The sequence below is a fragment of the Lacerta agilis genome, chromosome 2, assembly GCF_009819535.1.
Source record: "Lacerta agilis isolate rLacAgi1 chromosome 2, rLacAgi1.pri, whole genome shotgun sequence".
Lineage (NCBI taxonomy): Eukaryota > Metazoa > Chordata > Lepidosauria > Squamata > Lacertidae > Lacerta > Lacerta agilis.
The window spans coordinates 18,166,459-18,183,492 of NC_046313.1; the positions used below are offsets into that span (position 1 = coordinate 18,166,459).

The window sequence follows — 17,034 nt, forward strand, 5'->3', positions numbered from 1 at the left end:
GGAAGTGTAACACTCAAAACGGAGCATGTTCGGCTTCTGAAAAAAGTTCAGAAACCATAACACTTATTTCTGGGTTTGCAGTGTTTGGGTTCCAAGTTGCTTGAGTACCAAGGCGTTTGAGAACCAAGGTACCACTGTACACTGACAACAAGCACATTTGGAAGAAAGGAGTAGGATTTCAGTCTAGCCTAACATGTTATTTTTCTGTCAGTAGAGAGCTTTTTGGAGGGGCGTGGGGAGCATGCAGCTCTAAATCTGCAGTCCATGAAAAGCTTTGCCAGTTGATTCCGCCATAGCTAGCAGGTCTCCCAGAAAATGCCTTCTGAGTTCGTTTGATAAAACTTCTTGCAACGGCAGCTTGTCCAGGAGACACCTAATTACTGTGACTACAAGTTGAATGGAATGGCTTTGCTTTCTGCACGCAGAATGAATGCCCTTTTCTGTCCTTCTCTTTCCATTCCCTGTTTTTTGACAACTGCTTGCCTTTTTGAGATAATGCATGCAAAACGATAAATTTGTCAATTATGTTGGTTTCCTTACAAGTCTTCGTAAATGTATAGGCTTACTTCACCTTTACATACAAATCTTAAGCGCCTTATTGTGGAAATCTAGGCTCAGAGGAATGTAGGCAACTTAGAAAATTACTTTTTCTGTTCTCTACATCAGACTAACTACGTATTTGGATGTACAGCGCTGCCTGGAATATTTGGGCTACTTAGGATATTCAATATTGACTGAACAGGAATCCCAGGCATCGGCAATTACAGGTAACAGCCTACAGTGCTGTGCTGTATTTTGGAAGGATTTTAGAAAACAAAATTTTCACTGCTTAGTTGCCTTTTCCCTTTCAGTTGAGGATGTGCAACATCAAAGGGCAGAGTGGCAAGCCGCGAAGTGATATGCTTGACATGAAAGGCAGGGAGAGGCATCTACCTGTTCAGTAATGTGTAGTTCAAAAAACGTATGATTTTGTCCCATCCATCTTCTCCCCATCCCACCAACACTTCATTGGCTGCCACTTCTGGAGTGTTGCGTAAATAATGGTGCCTGTAAGGCTGCATCAAAGTTTTTTTTTTTTTTTTAATTGTTCTTCAGGAGACTTAGTTCAGCACCACCCATGAACCCCTCTGTCAAGTGCAGTCTGGGCTAGAGGAAAGGGTCGTTCTGCACAAAAAATCTTGGTTGGCTGACTAGTGAGCCAAGAGGGGCAAAGTGTTGCCAGGTCTAGAGCCTAAGCTGGCCCCTTGCCTTTAAGAGTGATGATAGGGATATTTCTGCCAGTTGTTGCTTTGACCAGGACAGCAGCATTGTGACTTTGTTAAAAGTGAGCAAAGAGGTACTGGGACTGGGTACTGGATTTTGCATATCAAACTAGCTAATCATAGAACTACTGAGTTGGAAGGGACCCTTAGGATCATCTGGTCCAACTCCTGCAATGAAGGAATATTACGCAACTTTTCCACCCATTTTTCTCCCCTGTTGCTAGCTAGACCCATCCAGGGTACCTGTATGGTATTAATGGGCCAGTGACCATATAATTAACGATCAATTGTACTTTTACGATAGAGTATTTGGACAAATGTTTCCACTGTCACTTTAAAGCACAAGGACAGCAGGCTCCAGGAAGTTAGCTGGGAAGTTCTGAAGAATTTAATTTTATCCTTCTTAAGATTGTTACCTAGGGAATCTTTGGTTATAATCCAGTTGGCTGCCAACTCTGTAACAGTATGGTTATGGGTTGGCTCCGGGGTGACTGGTCTGCGTACGAAAGGACTCCTTTCCTTTGCAGAAGTGAAACTGATTCAATGGAAGGAGGGGAAGAGGCTTTTAAGTTTGCCAGTTTCCTCCTGCATCCCCCAGTGCCATTTCTCCCACTGCTCTTGACCGCCCCCATCCTGCAGATTTCTCTGGAGCATCCAGTTCTCTGGATCCCAAACCAGTGAATTTACTCTTGATTATTTTCTGGCTGTGCACATTGTTACAAAGCATAGTACAGTCATACCTTGGAAGTCAAATGGAATCCGTTCCGGAAGTCCGTTCGACTTCCAAAACATTTGGAAACCAAAGGGCGGCTTCTCATTGGCTGCAGGAACCTCCTGCAGCCAATCGGAAGCCCCGTTGGACGTTCGGCTTCCAAAAATAGTTCGCAAACCAGAAAGTCACTTCCGGGTTTGCGACATTCGGGAGCCAAAACGTTTGAGAACTAAGCTGTTTGAAAACAAAGGTACGACTGTATTCCTGTGTCTGTAATATGTATACCTATGTGAAAACATCTCTCCCCCCCCCCCGTTTTTTTTAAGTAACTAGAGATAAAAAGATTGACCTACAGAAAAAACAGACTCAGAGGAACGTGTTCAGGTGCAATCTAATTGGGTTGAAAGGCTCTGGAAAAAGTGGAGTCCTCCAGGCACTGCTTGGAAGAAACCTAATGGTAAGAAGTCTTCTGTTCTTTGTTAACAGAGGGTAGCCTGTGACACTAAAGCAGTACAGTGGTACCTCGGGTTAAGAACTTAATTCGTTCTGGAGGTCCGTTCTTAACCTGAAACTGTTCTTAACCTGAGGTACCACTTTAGCTAATGGGGCCTCCCGCTGCCGCTGCGCAATTTCTGTTCTCATCCTGAAGCAAAGTTCTTAAACCGAGGTACTAGTTAGCAGAGTCTGTAACCTGAAGCGTCTGTAACCTGAGGTACCACTGCATTGTGGTTAGGACAGGGGTAGGCAACCTAAGGCCCGGGGGCCAGATGCGGCCCAATCGCCTTCTCAAAATGGTCTGGGAATCAGCGTGTTTTTACATGAGTAGAATGTGTGCTTTTATTTAAAATGCATCTCTGGGTTATTTATGGGGCATAGGAATTCGTTCATCCCCCCCCCCCCCCCAAAAAAAATATAGTCCGGCCCACCACACGGTCTGAGGGACGGTGGACTGGCCCATGGATGAAAAAGGTTGCTGACCTCTGAACTAGGAAGTAACTGCTGCCTTGCAAACATACTCCTAAAATATTTCCCCAATCTGTTCTTTCTTTTGCTGCTGCTCTTTCATTCATCCCCTGTTTGTCTGCTCCCTCTTTCTGAGGTGATGGAGAACTGGTCATTATTGAGGCTGCTTCTGAAAGGCTAGAAGAAGTGTCTAGGGTACTTCCACAGCACTTATTCTCTGGGTTTGGATAGAGCACTGAAATGCTGTTGCTGTGAAATCCTGATGGCCAAGAGAGAAAGCGACAGATTTTCTCTAGAGTGCTCCTTCTGGACCAGAGAAGGAGTACTGCAGAGCTGCTGCTGCGGTTTGTGTTTGTCAGAGTTCCCACAATATCTTCTGAGAGAATCCCAGAGCCCGGCAAGCAGGTCTGAGAGCTTAAAAGCTCTTTCCACACCAGGAACACCCAGCACAAAAGGAGTGATTAAACTCTCTACCCTGCATGCAATTGATTTGCGGGATTTCAACTGCCACGTAAGGTTGAAATCGCGCAAGTTAATTGCGCACAAGATGATATCGTACTCTCTATTTTTTAACACAGTTTTCTGCTGAGAGACTCCTGATCTATTGTTAGGCAATATAGGTTTTTTTCTGTTCTGATTAAGCTTAAATTAGTTTGTTTATGAGAGAAGCGTTTGCTTTTAAAATAATGGAATTCTTTTGTGCTTTCAGAGAAAGAAGCATATACGTCCAGAGCACAAATCTTATTATGCAATTAATACAGTCTATGTGTATGGACAAGAAAAATACTTACTGGTAAGACTATATCATTATATTGATATATGAATATTAAGCATTCTTCTTTTACGCCTCTTTTCAGAGTAGCAGTGGAATTGTATAAAAGTTTTGCAATCCATTTAGTATACAAAAAAGTGCAGTGTTTACTTCTGACACTGTACAAATGCATTGATTGTGAAACATCTTGCTATTTAGAAATTGAAAGCTGAAACTACTTTCTTTCACGAGACTTGTTTTTCATGCACTGGTTTTTGGCTTTGTCCGGTTTGGGCTTTGATTTGTAATACAGTATTTCACAGGTGAAATTGTATCTATAATAGGGCTGCCATAATCCGGAATTTCCGGAAATTGGAAAAAATGTTCGGGAAAGCCCGGGCGTATGGCAGTGTCGGAAGTGTTGGTTTGGGGGCAAATTTCCTATTAAAAAAACACCTTTTGTGACGGGGTTTTCACTTTTTGAAATATGGCAACCCTAAATCCTATATTATGATAAGCTGATTTATGGTGGTGAAATCTTCAGGCACAGGTGTATGAAGGCTGGGCCATGTTGTGCATTCACTATCCCTGCTTCTTTAGCACTGCACCTGTTTTTCCATTGCCACATGCCTTCCTCTATACAGCAACCTTAAGGGCTATCAACACACAGTTCCTTTCTGCCACCTAACCCTTAACTGCTGCCTTAGGATTGGATAGACTATGAAGAAATGGTTGAACAATGATAATTTTAAAGTGGTTTTGGGACAATGAAATGCATGGCACGTGACTTTTGATCTACCAGGATGTGTAAGTACAGGCAGTTATACGCCAGCAAGTCTGCATCTTACGCAGTATTCCGAATAGTGATATGTGCAGACATATCCCATAGGTCATTTGCAATGGTAACTCTTGATTTGTGGCTTCTTTATGTAGCATGTATGTATGTATGTCCTGTTGAATTCATAGGAAAAGATCATTGACTGCATTTAAAATACACACATATAGGCACATTCGCTCCAAGAAATCTTCCTCTCCTAGTAAAGAGTGGCTGATCTCTATAAGTAGATGCTGTCTACATCCATGTTACACTGTAGTTGCATTTGGGTACATTTAAAAGAAAAAACGGGGGGACCTGAATGTGAAATCAAAGAAGTATGCTTGATGCTTGCAAAGTATATTTCATAATTTTTTATCTCTTTCCTCCCCCACCCCTTAGTTGCATAACATTTGTGAATCTGACTTCTTATGTGATTCTGAAATCATGTGTGATGCTGTATGCCTGGTGTATGATGTCAGCAACCCCAAATCCTTTGAATACTGTGCCAGGATTTTTAAGGTTTGTATGTTGTACGTGTCTCTTCTAAGAGTTGCAAAAAATCTAGAAAATAAATGCACACATTAAAAAATATGCATCTTTTAGCAGTATAGCAAATAAATGTTGCAGAAACATGCAGGTATTGTAAATAATACATCAAATGCATTTGACTCAAGATAGTTTGTCTCCGCCCCCTGCCATCCAGTCTCTGTATCCTATGTTACCAGAGGGAGGGGGATCAGCTTTGTAACCTGAACTCCATGGAAGGAGGGCAGTATAAAAAAATGAATTAAAAACAGGTTACTATCATCAGGGATGTATCGGCAGGAGATTTGGACTAGATGGCATTTTGAGGCACCTGTGATTCTCACCTGTACTTTGCAAAGGGAAGTATGATAGGTTTCCTGTTAAGGCTGATTCACATGCAACAGGATTCCTACAGGAATAACGCCCGTATTGAAATTTGCAATAATTGTGCATGTAGATTTATTGTGTGTGATTCTCCTTCACTTGCGTGGATGCTCTGGGAAGCTTTTATTGACTGCACCTTCTTAGCAAATGTATACACAGTGATTTATAGTGTTCAGGATATTTCCATATGGAGTCTAATTTGGTCCTTTATTTTGCGAGTGAAGAAGTTATCATAAAAGCAAAGGGATTTCAGGCATTGTTCACCATATTTCCTCAACAAATAGTTTCTTGCGTAACTTCAAACATTTCAGAATATCAAAGATTTCACCAAATTTGATTCATATAACAACTTCAGATTAAAAAGAATCATATACCTCAACGAGGCATTTTCAGCATAGCAGCTCCCAACAACTATCTTCATTGGAGAAATGCTATGGAGTACAATATACAGTCGTACCTTGGCTCCTGAACACCGCAAACCCGGAAGTGACTGCTCCGGTTTGCAAACTACTGTATTTTTGGAAGCTGAACATTCGACCGGGCTTCTGATTGGCTACAGGAGCTTCCTGCAGCCAATCAGAAGCCGCACTTTGGTTTCCGAACATTTTGGAATTCAAACGGACTTCTGGAATGGATTCCGTTCGACTTCCAAGGTACGACTGTACTGAAAATTTTCTTTTTCTTTCTTTTTTTGCTGGATCAGTCTCAATTTCATATCTAAAGAAGCAGTACATATAGATTATTTTCATTCCTTAGGCTGAAAGATGCATTCTAGTCCACACTTCTCTAAGTTTCCGAACTTCTATGTCACATTAAGCATTTGTATATAATAGTTTTGGGTTTAACTCTGTAAGAATCCAAAAGCAGTCTTGCTTTGTGGTCGTGGGGCATGGGTTGTGAGATTGTTGTTTGAGGAAAACCTTATAGAAAGCCCTTTTGGATTTGCATAAAGACAGTCAGTGTGAACAAGTAGATTCTGTGAATTTCCCCCATTTGTATATATTTTCTATTTTGTATCTGTTTGTGTTTTGCTCTGTTTTTTTATTTAAATGTTTAGCAACACTTCATGGACAGCAGGATACCTTGCTTAGTGATAGCTGCCAAGTCAGACCTTCATGAAGTTAGACAAGAGTACAGCATTTCGCCAGCCGACTTCTGCAAAAAACACAAAATGCCTCCACCACAAGCCTTTTCTTGTAACACGGTTGATGCACCGAGTAAGGACATCTTTGTTAAGTTGACAACGATGGCCATGTATCCGTAAGTACCCAAAGAACCCCAATTTTCATAACTGCATGGATCATGACAACTTTGCATGTTGTTGTTGTTGATGTTGCCATAAGGATGGAACTCTGTGCCTCACTGAAATTTGTGTTTAGCAACAGAGGGAGATGTTGATGATGCAACTAAACAAAGAATTTTAACGCTGAATTGGCCAATAAATGCAAGTAATCTAAATTAACTGCAAAAAGCTCCTGAGTACCAACTGTTGCACGTAATGTGATTTTGAGAAGTTTGTCTGAATACATTGCAGAATCGCATCTAGCTTAAAGACATTGGGTTCTATTCTCTCCATAAATGCATGCACTGCCTGGCTCATTGTCATTACTCATTCATTAACAAAGAGTTTTGAGCATGTCCCAAGGAGACTGGGCCCTCGTTTACTGGGAACCAAATCAAATCAAAACTTTATTGCGGTCCAAAGACCCACCAAACAATTTCAAAACTAGATACAGTTAAAACGACCAGACAGACAGATGGAAGAAACCAAGGCAGTCATTTTGTTTTATCTAGGGCATAATGATCTTTGTTTCTTATCACCTCCGAAAGAAACTTTGTCATGGCTAGTGTAATATCATTTTACCTGTCTTCCAAAAGATATTTAATATGGGAGGCTTCAGATTTTCCCAGCTATTTTTGCCAGTAAGGGTTTGATCAGTTGCTTGCTCATATTGCCCACAATGCAGTAGGACATGTTTCATAGGGGATGCCTCCCAGCCTGCCATTTAGAACTTCCAAGGGAAATACATTTAGTCTGGCTTTGGTAAATAAATGCCGATAGGTAGGTACAGACAAATTCCTAAGGTATGATGATATCTGAAAGTTGTACCCGTATTGGATTCCAGCTGCGACCGGGCTACAAATTACATAAGATCGGGATCGCAGGTCGCTATGTGAGATGTCCCAAAGCCTTTGCCTCAGGGATTCAAGGGCAGTGTTACTGGGAAGCAAAACAGGTATATTTACATTGGGGGGGGGACGACGACGACAAAACACAAGGCTTCAGATAAAACATTAGTATTTGCTTTTTGGAAGTCCCTGACACTATATTTTCACAGATGAAGACGAGCCCAACCTCCAAATATAGACTTGAGAGTATTTGGCTCTCATGATGGTATCTGGTTTATCAGTGTACCGTATTCGCACATTTCCTCAGTAGGCCTTCATAAATATGTGTGCCAAGCTCCAAAGAATTGTGAAACTAGTGGCTCTGGGTGCAAGAGAAGCTCTCTATGCCACATGGCAAAACACTTCCAAAATGAATGGGAGTTGGAAACAGATTTTGAAACATGACATGGTAGTCTTCTATTCAATTTTTTTCCCCTGAATCCTGCTAGATGTAGCCAAACTCTTAGGCACGTGTAAACTTGTTCTTTGGATCGCAGTTACGTTTCACAACAGTGATGTGGGGGGCAGCATGTTTCTCGAATCATTTATTTATTTATTAGATTTATATACCTCCCTTCATCAAAAGATGTCAGAGTAAAATACAGGATAAAACCATGGAAATAAGTAAAAACAGCAAAGCAGTAGCTTCACCTTCCCACAGGCACGTTAAAAAGGCTGTAGAATATTAATCAGCCAAAGGCTTGGTTGAAGAGGAACATTTGCCTGGCGCCTAAAAATATATAAAATACATACAAACATAAACATATTAGATATACAGTTGTACCACGGAAGTCGAACGGAATCCGTTCCAGAAGTCCGTTCGACTTCCAAAACGTTCGGAAACCAAGGTGCGCCTTCCGATTGGCTGCAGGAAGCTCCTGCAGCCAATCAGAAGCTGCGTTGGATGTTTGGGTTCCAAAGAATGTTCGCAAACCGGAACAGTTACTTCCGGGTTTGCGGCGTTTGGGAGCCAAAACATTCGACACGTAAGGCGTTCGGGATCCAAGGTACGACTGTGATATAATGGGGAACCACTACAGAGAAGGCCCATTCTTTTCTGCACAGAGAAGAACTACAGAGAAGACTACTTCTAGAATAAAAAAGGACTCAGTTTTCTAGGGTGGGGTGTAGACATTGGTGCACATACTGGACAGAGCAAAGATTTGTCAAGTAAGAAGTGCACAGTTTCAGCTTGGGACACTGGAGCAATTCCAGTTGCCTTTCGGAATTGGAGCCCCTGGCAAGCTGGAAGCAAAGCAACTTGAAAGTATTTTTAACTGTCCTCTTTTTAAATAGTCACACTGCTCCAAGTTACATGACACAAATCCTAATTACAATACTTAACTTACAGCAGTAGTAAGCTCTATAGCAGAGCTTTCCAGGCTTTTCATGTTGGTGACACACTTTTTAGACATGCATCATTTCGCGACACATTGATTCAGTTTTGCTAGCAAACCGGAGGTTAAACTAACCCCTTTCCAACCCCAGGAGGAGCACGGGGAGCATTTGTGTGAGACACCTACACAAGGCAGCCGACACACTAACGTGTCGCGACACACAGTTTGGAAAGCTCTGCTCTATAGAAAAGTAGATACTGATGTGAAAAAATGCAATACCCTCAGGAGGTTTCAAGCTGCACACTTGCTAAAGCAATCTGGCCTACAGTCATTGTTAATACTGTCATAGTTTTCTGCGATACTTGCAACATATTTTCTCTAGCAGCACCATAGGAGTTCTCTTGCTTTTGTTTATCTCTCTTTTGGACCACACTTGTTGCTACTCCAATTTAATAGCTTGTGTAGATGCTTGTGAGCCCAGAGACTGAATGCTTCTCAAAGTTGCTGTTTCTCACTAAGCATCTTGCTCTGTTGCCAAACAAGTTCAGTCTGCGGACTTTGTGAGTCTGGTAGGTCTAACCTTCTCTGCGTTGTTGGTTTAGACATCGCTTAAAATGACAGGTTCATTATAGTACAATAGTGGATATTCAATGCAATCCAAGACTTCACTGGAACAAGAACTTTTTATTTTATTTTCATTTTTCATTTTTTTCTGTGAGGGACCATGTGTTTGCCACAAGGACTCACCCTCCAGGGCTAACTACATGCCATGTAAATCTTTCAGTAAAGTTGGCAATAACCCTGTCCTCACATCTAGTAATCAAATGTAGAATACTGTACCTTCAAACATTCATTTTCCATTTCTTGGTCTTATGGTGAATGATTCATGGAGAATCAATTAATTATTTTTTGCCCTCCAAACCACTTTTAATGTTCCTGTGCTCCTGTGCACTTGAATATCATTGCTGAAGGGTTATGGCTGTCATTTGCTCAAATGGGTTAATTTGATTGCTTTCACCAGGAAGTCCAGATTTTTTTTGGGGGGGGGGGGAGACATCTTAAGTTCAGGCTCCTTTTAAAAAAAAGTCTTCTTCAATGCATTTGGCCCAATTGGAATAGTCAAATGTTTTGAGAAATATATGCAACAGTGTATTTGACTTTCTTACCTTCCCTTTCTCTTTCCCCAATTCTTAAGCATGTGTGTGTTGGTTGGGATGGAAGAGGTAAGGGTAGCAGTTGGCTTCATGAAGTTGTTCAGTTTCAGTAGCAGGAGAAAGGAACTGAATTCCGTTCTTTCTATGGATTGTGGAGGAGTTGCCTCTTGTTAAACAAGAGCATATTACATTCTGCTTCTCTTTCTAAGCTCCGTATAAAATAAAAGTTGAATCCCCCCTTCTCTCTCTCTCTCCCTCTTGTTGGGGATGCAGGCATGTGGGCACAATACACTTTTCTAAAATATTCTCCTCCTGGAAATCTGTACAACTTTAGCCTACCCTTGCCTCGCTTTCCCCCGGAATGTAACCAGTTTTATCCTCACCGCTCTTGGTTTTGGCTCAGCCCTGGTTTCTGCCTGAGATCTCAATTCCTATCCTTCTGTGTGTTTTTGCAGCCATGCCCGATTACGCTGTATGTGCACCTGCAACAGGTGTACATTTTGCATCTGTCAGAACCTCCTCAACTCAGACTTGCTGCAATCTGTAAAGAACAAACTCTTCACCGCAGTTCTTAACAGGTCTTTGATTTTTATTTACTAGGTACCAGGCGTGCTTTAAAAGTACATTTATTAAAACAAATGGTTGAACTTTGTAACTGAGACACAGACACTTTGCTCCATATCCATTGAGCAGGCAAATGTACCCGATATACAAGCTTTCTCTTCAGGTAGTGCTTATCCTAATTGGCATATTGAACCTCAGCCATTTAGCAAGTACAAAAATGTGAGTAGCTTAATGTAGCTTGGTAGAGATCTGGGGGAGCAGGGCGGGGCGGACAATAACAAGCCCTTGCTAGTCATTTCATACAAAATAGCTGTACTATTAGATTTATATGCAGCTTTAATGTAGATTTTAAAATTTCTATGTGCAGGCAAGTTAAGACATGAGAAACACCGTACAGCCCTGGTCAGCAGCTAAGTTTCCCACAAGGCAATTTGGACAAGGGAGTGGACCAGTGGTACCCTCAACCATAAAAGTGACTTGCCATTGGGTTCTGTTACCTCTGAAACCATTTTCACCACAATTTTGCCTCTTGTTCAGCAACCAGGTGGCTAATTAACATCTTTTAGGGGGCTAGATTTGACCGAGAGCTTCCGGTTGCTGACACTCCACCCCACCCCCTCACTGTACAGTCTAAATGTGTGTATATTTTGGTTTATTGATACGAGTCAAAATCACTTCCAGAGTTTAGACAACAAATGCTTGGTCCCTGCAAATGGATATGGTGCGATGAGATCTGTGGCATTAACAACAAATTCCTCCTTTAGAAAATAATCCCTACTTATATAAGTTTTACGAATGCAGCTGGGGCGAATTGTTCTCTGTTCAAGACATTCAGACATTTTTTTAGAAAGTTACTAGCAACAAACTAACACTGGCTGAATACTTTTTTAGTACAGTAAGCCCGCAACTTGGATGCATTCAGCTTTATGCGTGTGGCAAATAAATAAATAAATAAATAATAATAATAATAATAGGGCGGAAAGGTTCTAGAAAAAAGGACTTTGGCAATCCCACCCGCCATTGAACCCAGTGGCTTTAGACTATACATGATTTTGGCTTTAGGGCACGATCTTTGGAACGTGAGTTGCAGGCCTACTGTATTATAAACAGTCCCGCAACTTACCTATACTGCTCCTTGTGTCTTCTTTTTTTCTATTTGCGAACATAGAACAGGATTTGCCAGTGTTCACTAGTGTCAAATCAGACCCAGCAGATGAATGGGAGTTAAAAATCAAAAGTATATCTCCATGGTGTTGTACAGGCATACCTTGTTTTATTGCAGATGATGCTTCTTGCAAGGATACAGGTGCAATTGCAGGCAACTGCAGGTGAAGGAAGCCCCCCACCCTGCTGCAGCTGCTCTTCTTCTGGCCCCGGGGTTGGAGTTGCTAGGGCTGGAGCTGGGTTTTTCCCCTCCCCACCCCTGCAGCCAGCGGGGACCTGGCTTAATAGATGACAGTACAGTATAATCATAACTCTTATATGCACTGGGAACCCCCCCCCCCAAAAAAATAATGACTTGCTTTACTGTGACATTCACTCTATTGCGGTGGTCTGGAACCAAACCTGCAACACCTCCGAGGTATACCTGTGTACTCCATTAGCTGGTTAGCCTTGTTTTAGCGGCCTGTGGTTGGAAAGCAAAGTTTAGAATGCATTCTGTAGCTTCGATTTGTGGAATGTCGGCTAGCAACACAGACAGGGTGCATGAAGGCATTTGTGCTTTACAACAAACATTTCACCGCAGCTTTTCATTAACTGTCTATTAGGAAGATCTGTAAGGAACATGAAAGTATTCATGTAGGGGGTGGGTCTTCCATAGTCTGAACCCCTCACCTCTTGTTCCTTCCAGCTGCAGAGCTAGCTATTAACAGCAGCTGGAAAACTCCTAGATAGCTTTAAGTACTTATACCCAGCCTCTCTACAACCCAGGCAGGAAGAATGAGGTCATTACCCTGAACTCTGTTTAGATTGGAGCCTGGTACTGTGCCAGCAACAGGTATCACATCTCACAATTGTCCTCATTCATCAAGATGGGCACTCAAAGAAAATAAAATCTCCTCTTGAGGGCAAGAGGGGACAGCAAGGTTGGGGGACAGTTGTTCAGCCAGAGCTGGGTAGGCAGAATCTGAACTTGGAGCAAGAGGATAAGGATCTTTCCCCTCCATCCCCAGATAACTTTCTGTCTTCATTGTTTGAGACCTGGGCCTGTCGGGCTCCTTTTTTTGTACCAAAATAAGCATTGCTACACATAGACATTAGCAAGTCAGGGAGAAGGCTTGGCTAAATGATTTCATTCTTAACCTAATATTTCAGATGTTTTGGGTGTGGGTGTGTTTGCATGGAACAGCATTCAGTCATGTGAGCTCCCATCCATAGACTGAAGTGGCACAGTGCAGACACCTAGTTTTTCACCTCAGCCATTGCTTTTGAGAACCTTGGCTTGAGAAGTTGTTGGACTCCAGCTCCCATCAGCCCCAGACAGCACGACCGATGGTTATGGGTGATAGCCACACCGGAACTACGAGAATCTTAGGTACCTTGGCTGAGAGAGACCTGCACCTGAAATTTGGGAAGGCTACAGGCAATGTCATCTAACTTTGTTCTTATTCTGAACCAGATTTTAACGGAGTACAGTCGTACCTTGGTTGTCAGATGCCCTGGAACTCGGACATTTTGGCTCCTGAACGCCACAAACCCGGAAGAGATTGTTTCGGTTTGCAAACGTTCTTTTGGAACCCAAACGTCCAACAGGGCTTCCACGACTCAAATTGGCTGTAGGAGCTTCCTGCAGCTAATCAGAAGCCGTGATTTGGTTTTCGAACGTTTTAGAAGTCAAACGGAGTTCCAAAACGGATTCCGTTTGACTTCCAATGTACGACTGTATTCTAAACCTCCACTTCTTATTCGTTTGCAGTATCTGCTTTGCATATATGCACTCAGAGAAAAAAAGGGGGGCGTTTCCTGTCACCTCATGAGTGCATATGCAAAACTGCCTGCAGGTTTTCAGGATGTGAGCATAGCCTATCTGGGTTCTGCTATTTCCCCCTCTGCCCCCATTTTACTAGGTGGCACACTTGTGGGAGGTTTATGTATGAGTCCCATAGAAAGAACAGTGTGATATGTGGTTCTGCAGTTTCAGAGAACAGCAATAGGTCTCAGGAAACTTCAGAGTATTCATGCCTCTCCTCTGTACATCTCACTGATCTCAGTGGGACTCTTCGAGGTAAAGGAGGAGAGCATTGCAGCCTTGAATTAGAGCTGACACACTTTTGGACACACATTAGACACACTTCTAATCTTTCTTTTTGGAAACAGTTCCATCGCAAAGTGCATTCCATCAATTGAGGTCTTATGAAAAAGAATTTCTGGACCACAAGCCTGGAAGTTTAATGATACTTTATTCTAGCTGGTAAGCGGGGAGCTGCAGGACTGAAGTTGTAAACCTCATGTCACCCTTGGGGGTGGAGTGGGCAGCAGTGTGGGGAGCAGAGGCAAAATGCCTACAGTATGCTTCACAGGAACTTTTAACAAGTGCTCTGGATCCACAGGCCTTTTAAAAAGAAATTATAAAGATGGAAAATCACTGCAATGCTGAAGTACCTGTATATCCTGTAGTGCTGGGGTGTGGAGCCTTTATCAGCCGAAAGGCTGCACTCTTTTCTGGGGCCCCTTTTGAGGACTGTTGCCATTGGTGGGCGGGACCAGAGGCAAAAGTGGGAGGAGCAACAAATTATTACCTTTATATAGTCGGCTATTCTTTATTGTTTCTTCTGAACAAGCAAGAAACAGTGACATATTCAAGGACAGATTCCAGGAAGGCAAAAATGTCCAAGGTATAAAGCAGACTCTGGGGAAAGTTTTTGGAACAAAATAAAGGGTGTCTTATTTGGCTGTAGGTTCACCACCCCTGGCACAGTTGAATGCAGTAGTCTTGGTTTGAGCTTTCCAGGAATTCTGACTTTACAGTGGTATCTCAGGTTACAGACTCCGCTAACCCAGAAATAACGCTTCAGGTTAAGAACTTTGCTTCAGGATAAGAACAGAAATCGTGCTCTGGCGGCGTGGCAGCAGCAGGAGTTTCCATTAGCTAAAGTGGTGCTTCAGGTTAAGAACAGTTTCAGGTTAAGAATGGACCTCCAGAACGAATTAAGTTCTTAACCTGAGATACCACTGTATAGAGTTGATTAGGAACACGACTGATTAGAAACAAATACTATACACCACATGCCTTCGATAAAACAGTTGAGCCATGCTGGATTATTTTTGTTTCATTCATTTTCTCCTTTAGGTGTTCATTTTCATTTGTCTGGCTGGCATTTACTCTCCTCTTGCTGCATTCTTGTGCCTCTCTTTGAAAACTCAGCGTTTCTGAGTGTGCCTTCTAATTCCTCTCGTGTGTGTGTGTGTGTGTGTGTTTCTAATCCATTAGCTTGGCTGTTTCCATTTGGTTGTCTGCATGCCTTGTGTATATTGGAGGCTGATATTCTGTGTCTGCCTTGTTGCCTTGTTCCTCTGGTATGATTAACGTTTTGCTCTGGGCTGAATCCCTTCATGGGTAAAGCTGAAGCTCAACATGATGGTGGGAATTTCCATCTGAGAGGTCATCCCCCCCCCCCACACACACATATTTTGATTCTTTGAAGCTGAAAGCCTATTGGAAAGGCTTTTTCTTAAAGAAAATATAGATTGGCCATTGTGTTAAAAAAGAAAAAGAAAAGCAAAAACCCAAGTGTTTTCATTTTTGTGAGTTTCATAAATGGAAAAGAGGTACGCATCTCCAGTTACATGGAATCAAGATCTTGGTATGTTGTGTTGATTATGCGCTGAGCCAAGAATGATTCTAACCAGTGTTGGAGAGCTATCTTTATCTCTCACTTTAAATTACCATATTTTTCCATGTATAAGACTATGTTGTTGTTTTTTTACCAAAAAAAGTAGGTTTAAAATTGGGGCTTGCCTTATACATGGGTAGTTCTGAGGGGTGTTCTCTTCATTTGGAGTCCCCCAAAATAGGGGGCATCTTATACATGGGGGTGTCTTATACATGGACTCACTTTATATTCTCTACCACCCTGAAGAATTTTTAACAGGTCACAATTTTTGGGCTAGTTTCCCTTTTTGATGCTGTGGGAAATGATTATGCTTCCCAATTTCATTGTCCCCTTCCAAATGTGTGGCATTGGGACTACAAAGATCAGGAAAAAAAACCAACATGGTGCCCTTCCCATATTGTCGGACTCCAACTCCCAACTGGTCCGGTATCATAGGAATTGTAGTCCAGCAACCATCGTGGCTAGCCCTGCCACACATGGCATTTTAATTTACAAGTGCCTGCCATGGTTGTGTGTGGCAGGGCCCTCATTTCTTCTCTCCAAGCTCCTATACCTCTCCACCCACAATGTTGCCTTCATTTGAGGGTTGTCTTTGATGTGGTTGATTCACCCTCGCTCATCTTCATGAATGGGCATTTGGTAATTGCAAGTATGATGCTTGATTGGACAAGAGGTTGGATTATCAATTCAACACTCTCACAATATTAATGGCAAAAAGAGCTGTATCCTTCCTTGTATGAAGTAACGTGTAACCAGGTGCTTAGGAAGCCACCCCACTTCTTCTTTTTTTAAGCCTTACTATATCTCCTCTGAGTTCTTAAGGGTAGATTTAAGTCTGTGCAATCCTGATCCTGATTATTCATTTGGTATGTCTTTGGAAGAAAGCTTGTCAATGTTGTGCTAACTCTTTACTCAGGCAAGCCCGTTACAACCAGCGAGTGTGGTGTAGTGGTTAAGAGCAGTAGACTCGTAATCTGGTGAACCGGGTTCGCGTCTCTGCTCCTCCACATGCAGCTGCTGGGTGACCTTGGGCTAGTCACACTTCTTTGAAGTCTCTCAGCCCCACTCACCTCACAGGGTGTTTGTTGTGGGGGAGGAAGGGAAAGGAGAATGTTAGCCGCTTTGAGACTCCTTCGGGTAGTGATAAAGTGGGGTATCAAATCCAAACTCTTCTTCTTCTGTTACAACTCAGTAGTAGACATACAACTGTAGGCAGGTAAAATAAATAATTAGTCCAAATCAGATACTTGCCACCTATTTTCTTTTCCTTTTTCCCAAGAGGATCTCCCCCGTTTTGTCGCCAAAAAGCTCCCAAATTTCTTTTTAAACTCTCTTGATTTCAGAGAATTATGGGAAAGTGTGGTTGAGGAGAATAAAAGATCCAGTTTCCCCTCTGCTTGACAGTTTCAGAAGTACAACAGGTTAGGGTAGGCTTTTGAAAAGGAATCTAGGAAGAAAAAATAGTGGATGTGAATCTCTGCAATGCGACATGAATGTGTGGCAAAATCCATCAGATAACTTAGCTGTGTGCAGTCACTTTCAAGGAAAGAAATGGTTGTAG

At 42.3% G+C, this 17,034-nt stretch overlaps 1 protein-coding gene across 3 annotated transcripts in view; it reads left to right on the forward strand.

Moving 5' to 3' along the window:
* Window positions 1–17,034, forward strand: part of RHOT1 (ras homolog family member T1) — a 49,404-nt gene that overhangs the window by 26,104 nt on the left and 6,266 nt on the right. For 2 of the 3 annotated variants that reach the window (XM_033138756.1, XM_033138757.1), the window contains exons 14-19: window positions 667–767; window positions 2,301–2,431; window positions 3,647–3,730; window positions 4,905–5,024; window positions 6,472–6,674; window positions 10,530–10,652. In XM_033138756.1, coding sequence (XP_032994647.1) covers window positions 667–767; window positions 2,301–2,431; window positions 3,647–3,730; window positions 4,905–5,024; window positions 6,472–6,674; window positions 10,530–10,652 — 762 coding nt within the window. The remainder of the gene's footprint in view (window positions 1–666; window positions 768–2,300; window positions 2,432–3,646; window positions 3,731–4,904; window positions 5,025–6,471; window positions 6,675–10,529; window positions 10,653–17,034) is intronic. The other variant, XM_033138758.1, reaches the window with a different exon arrangement.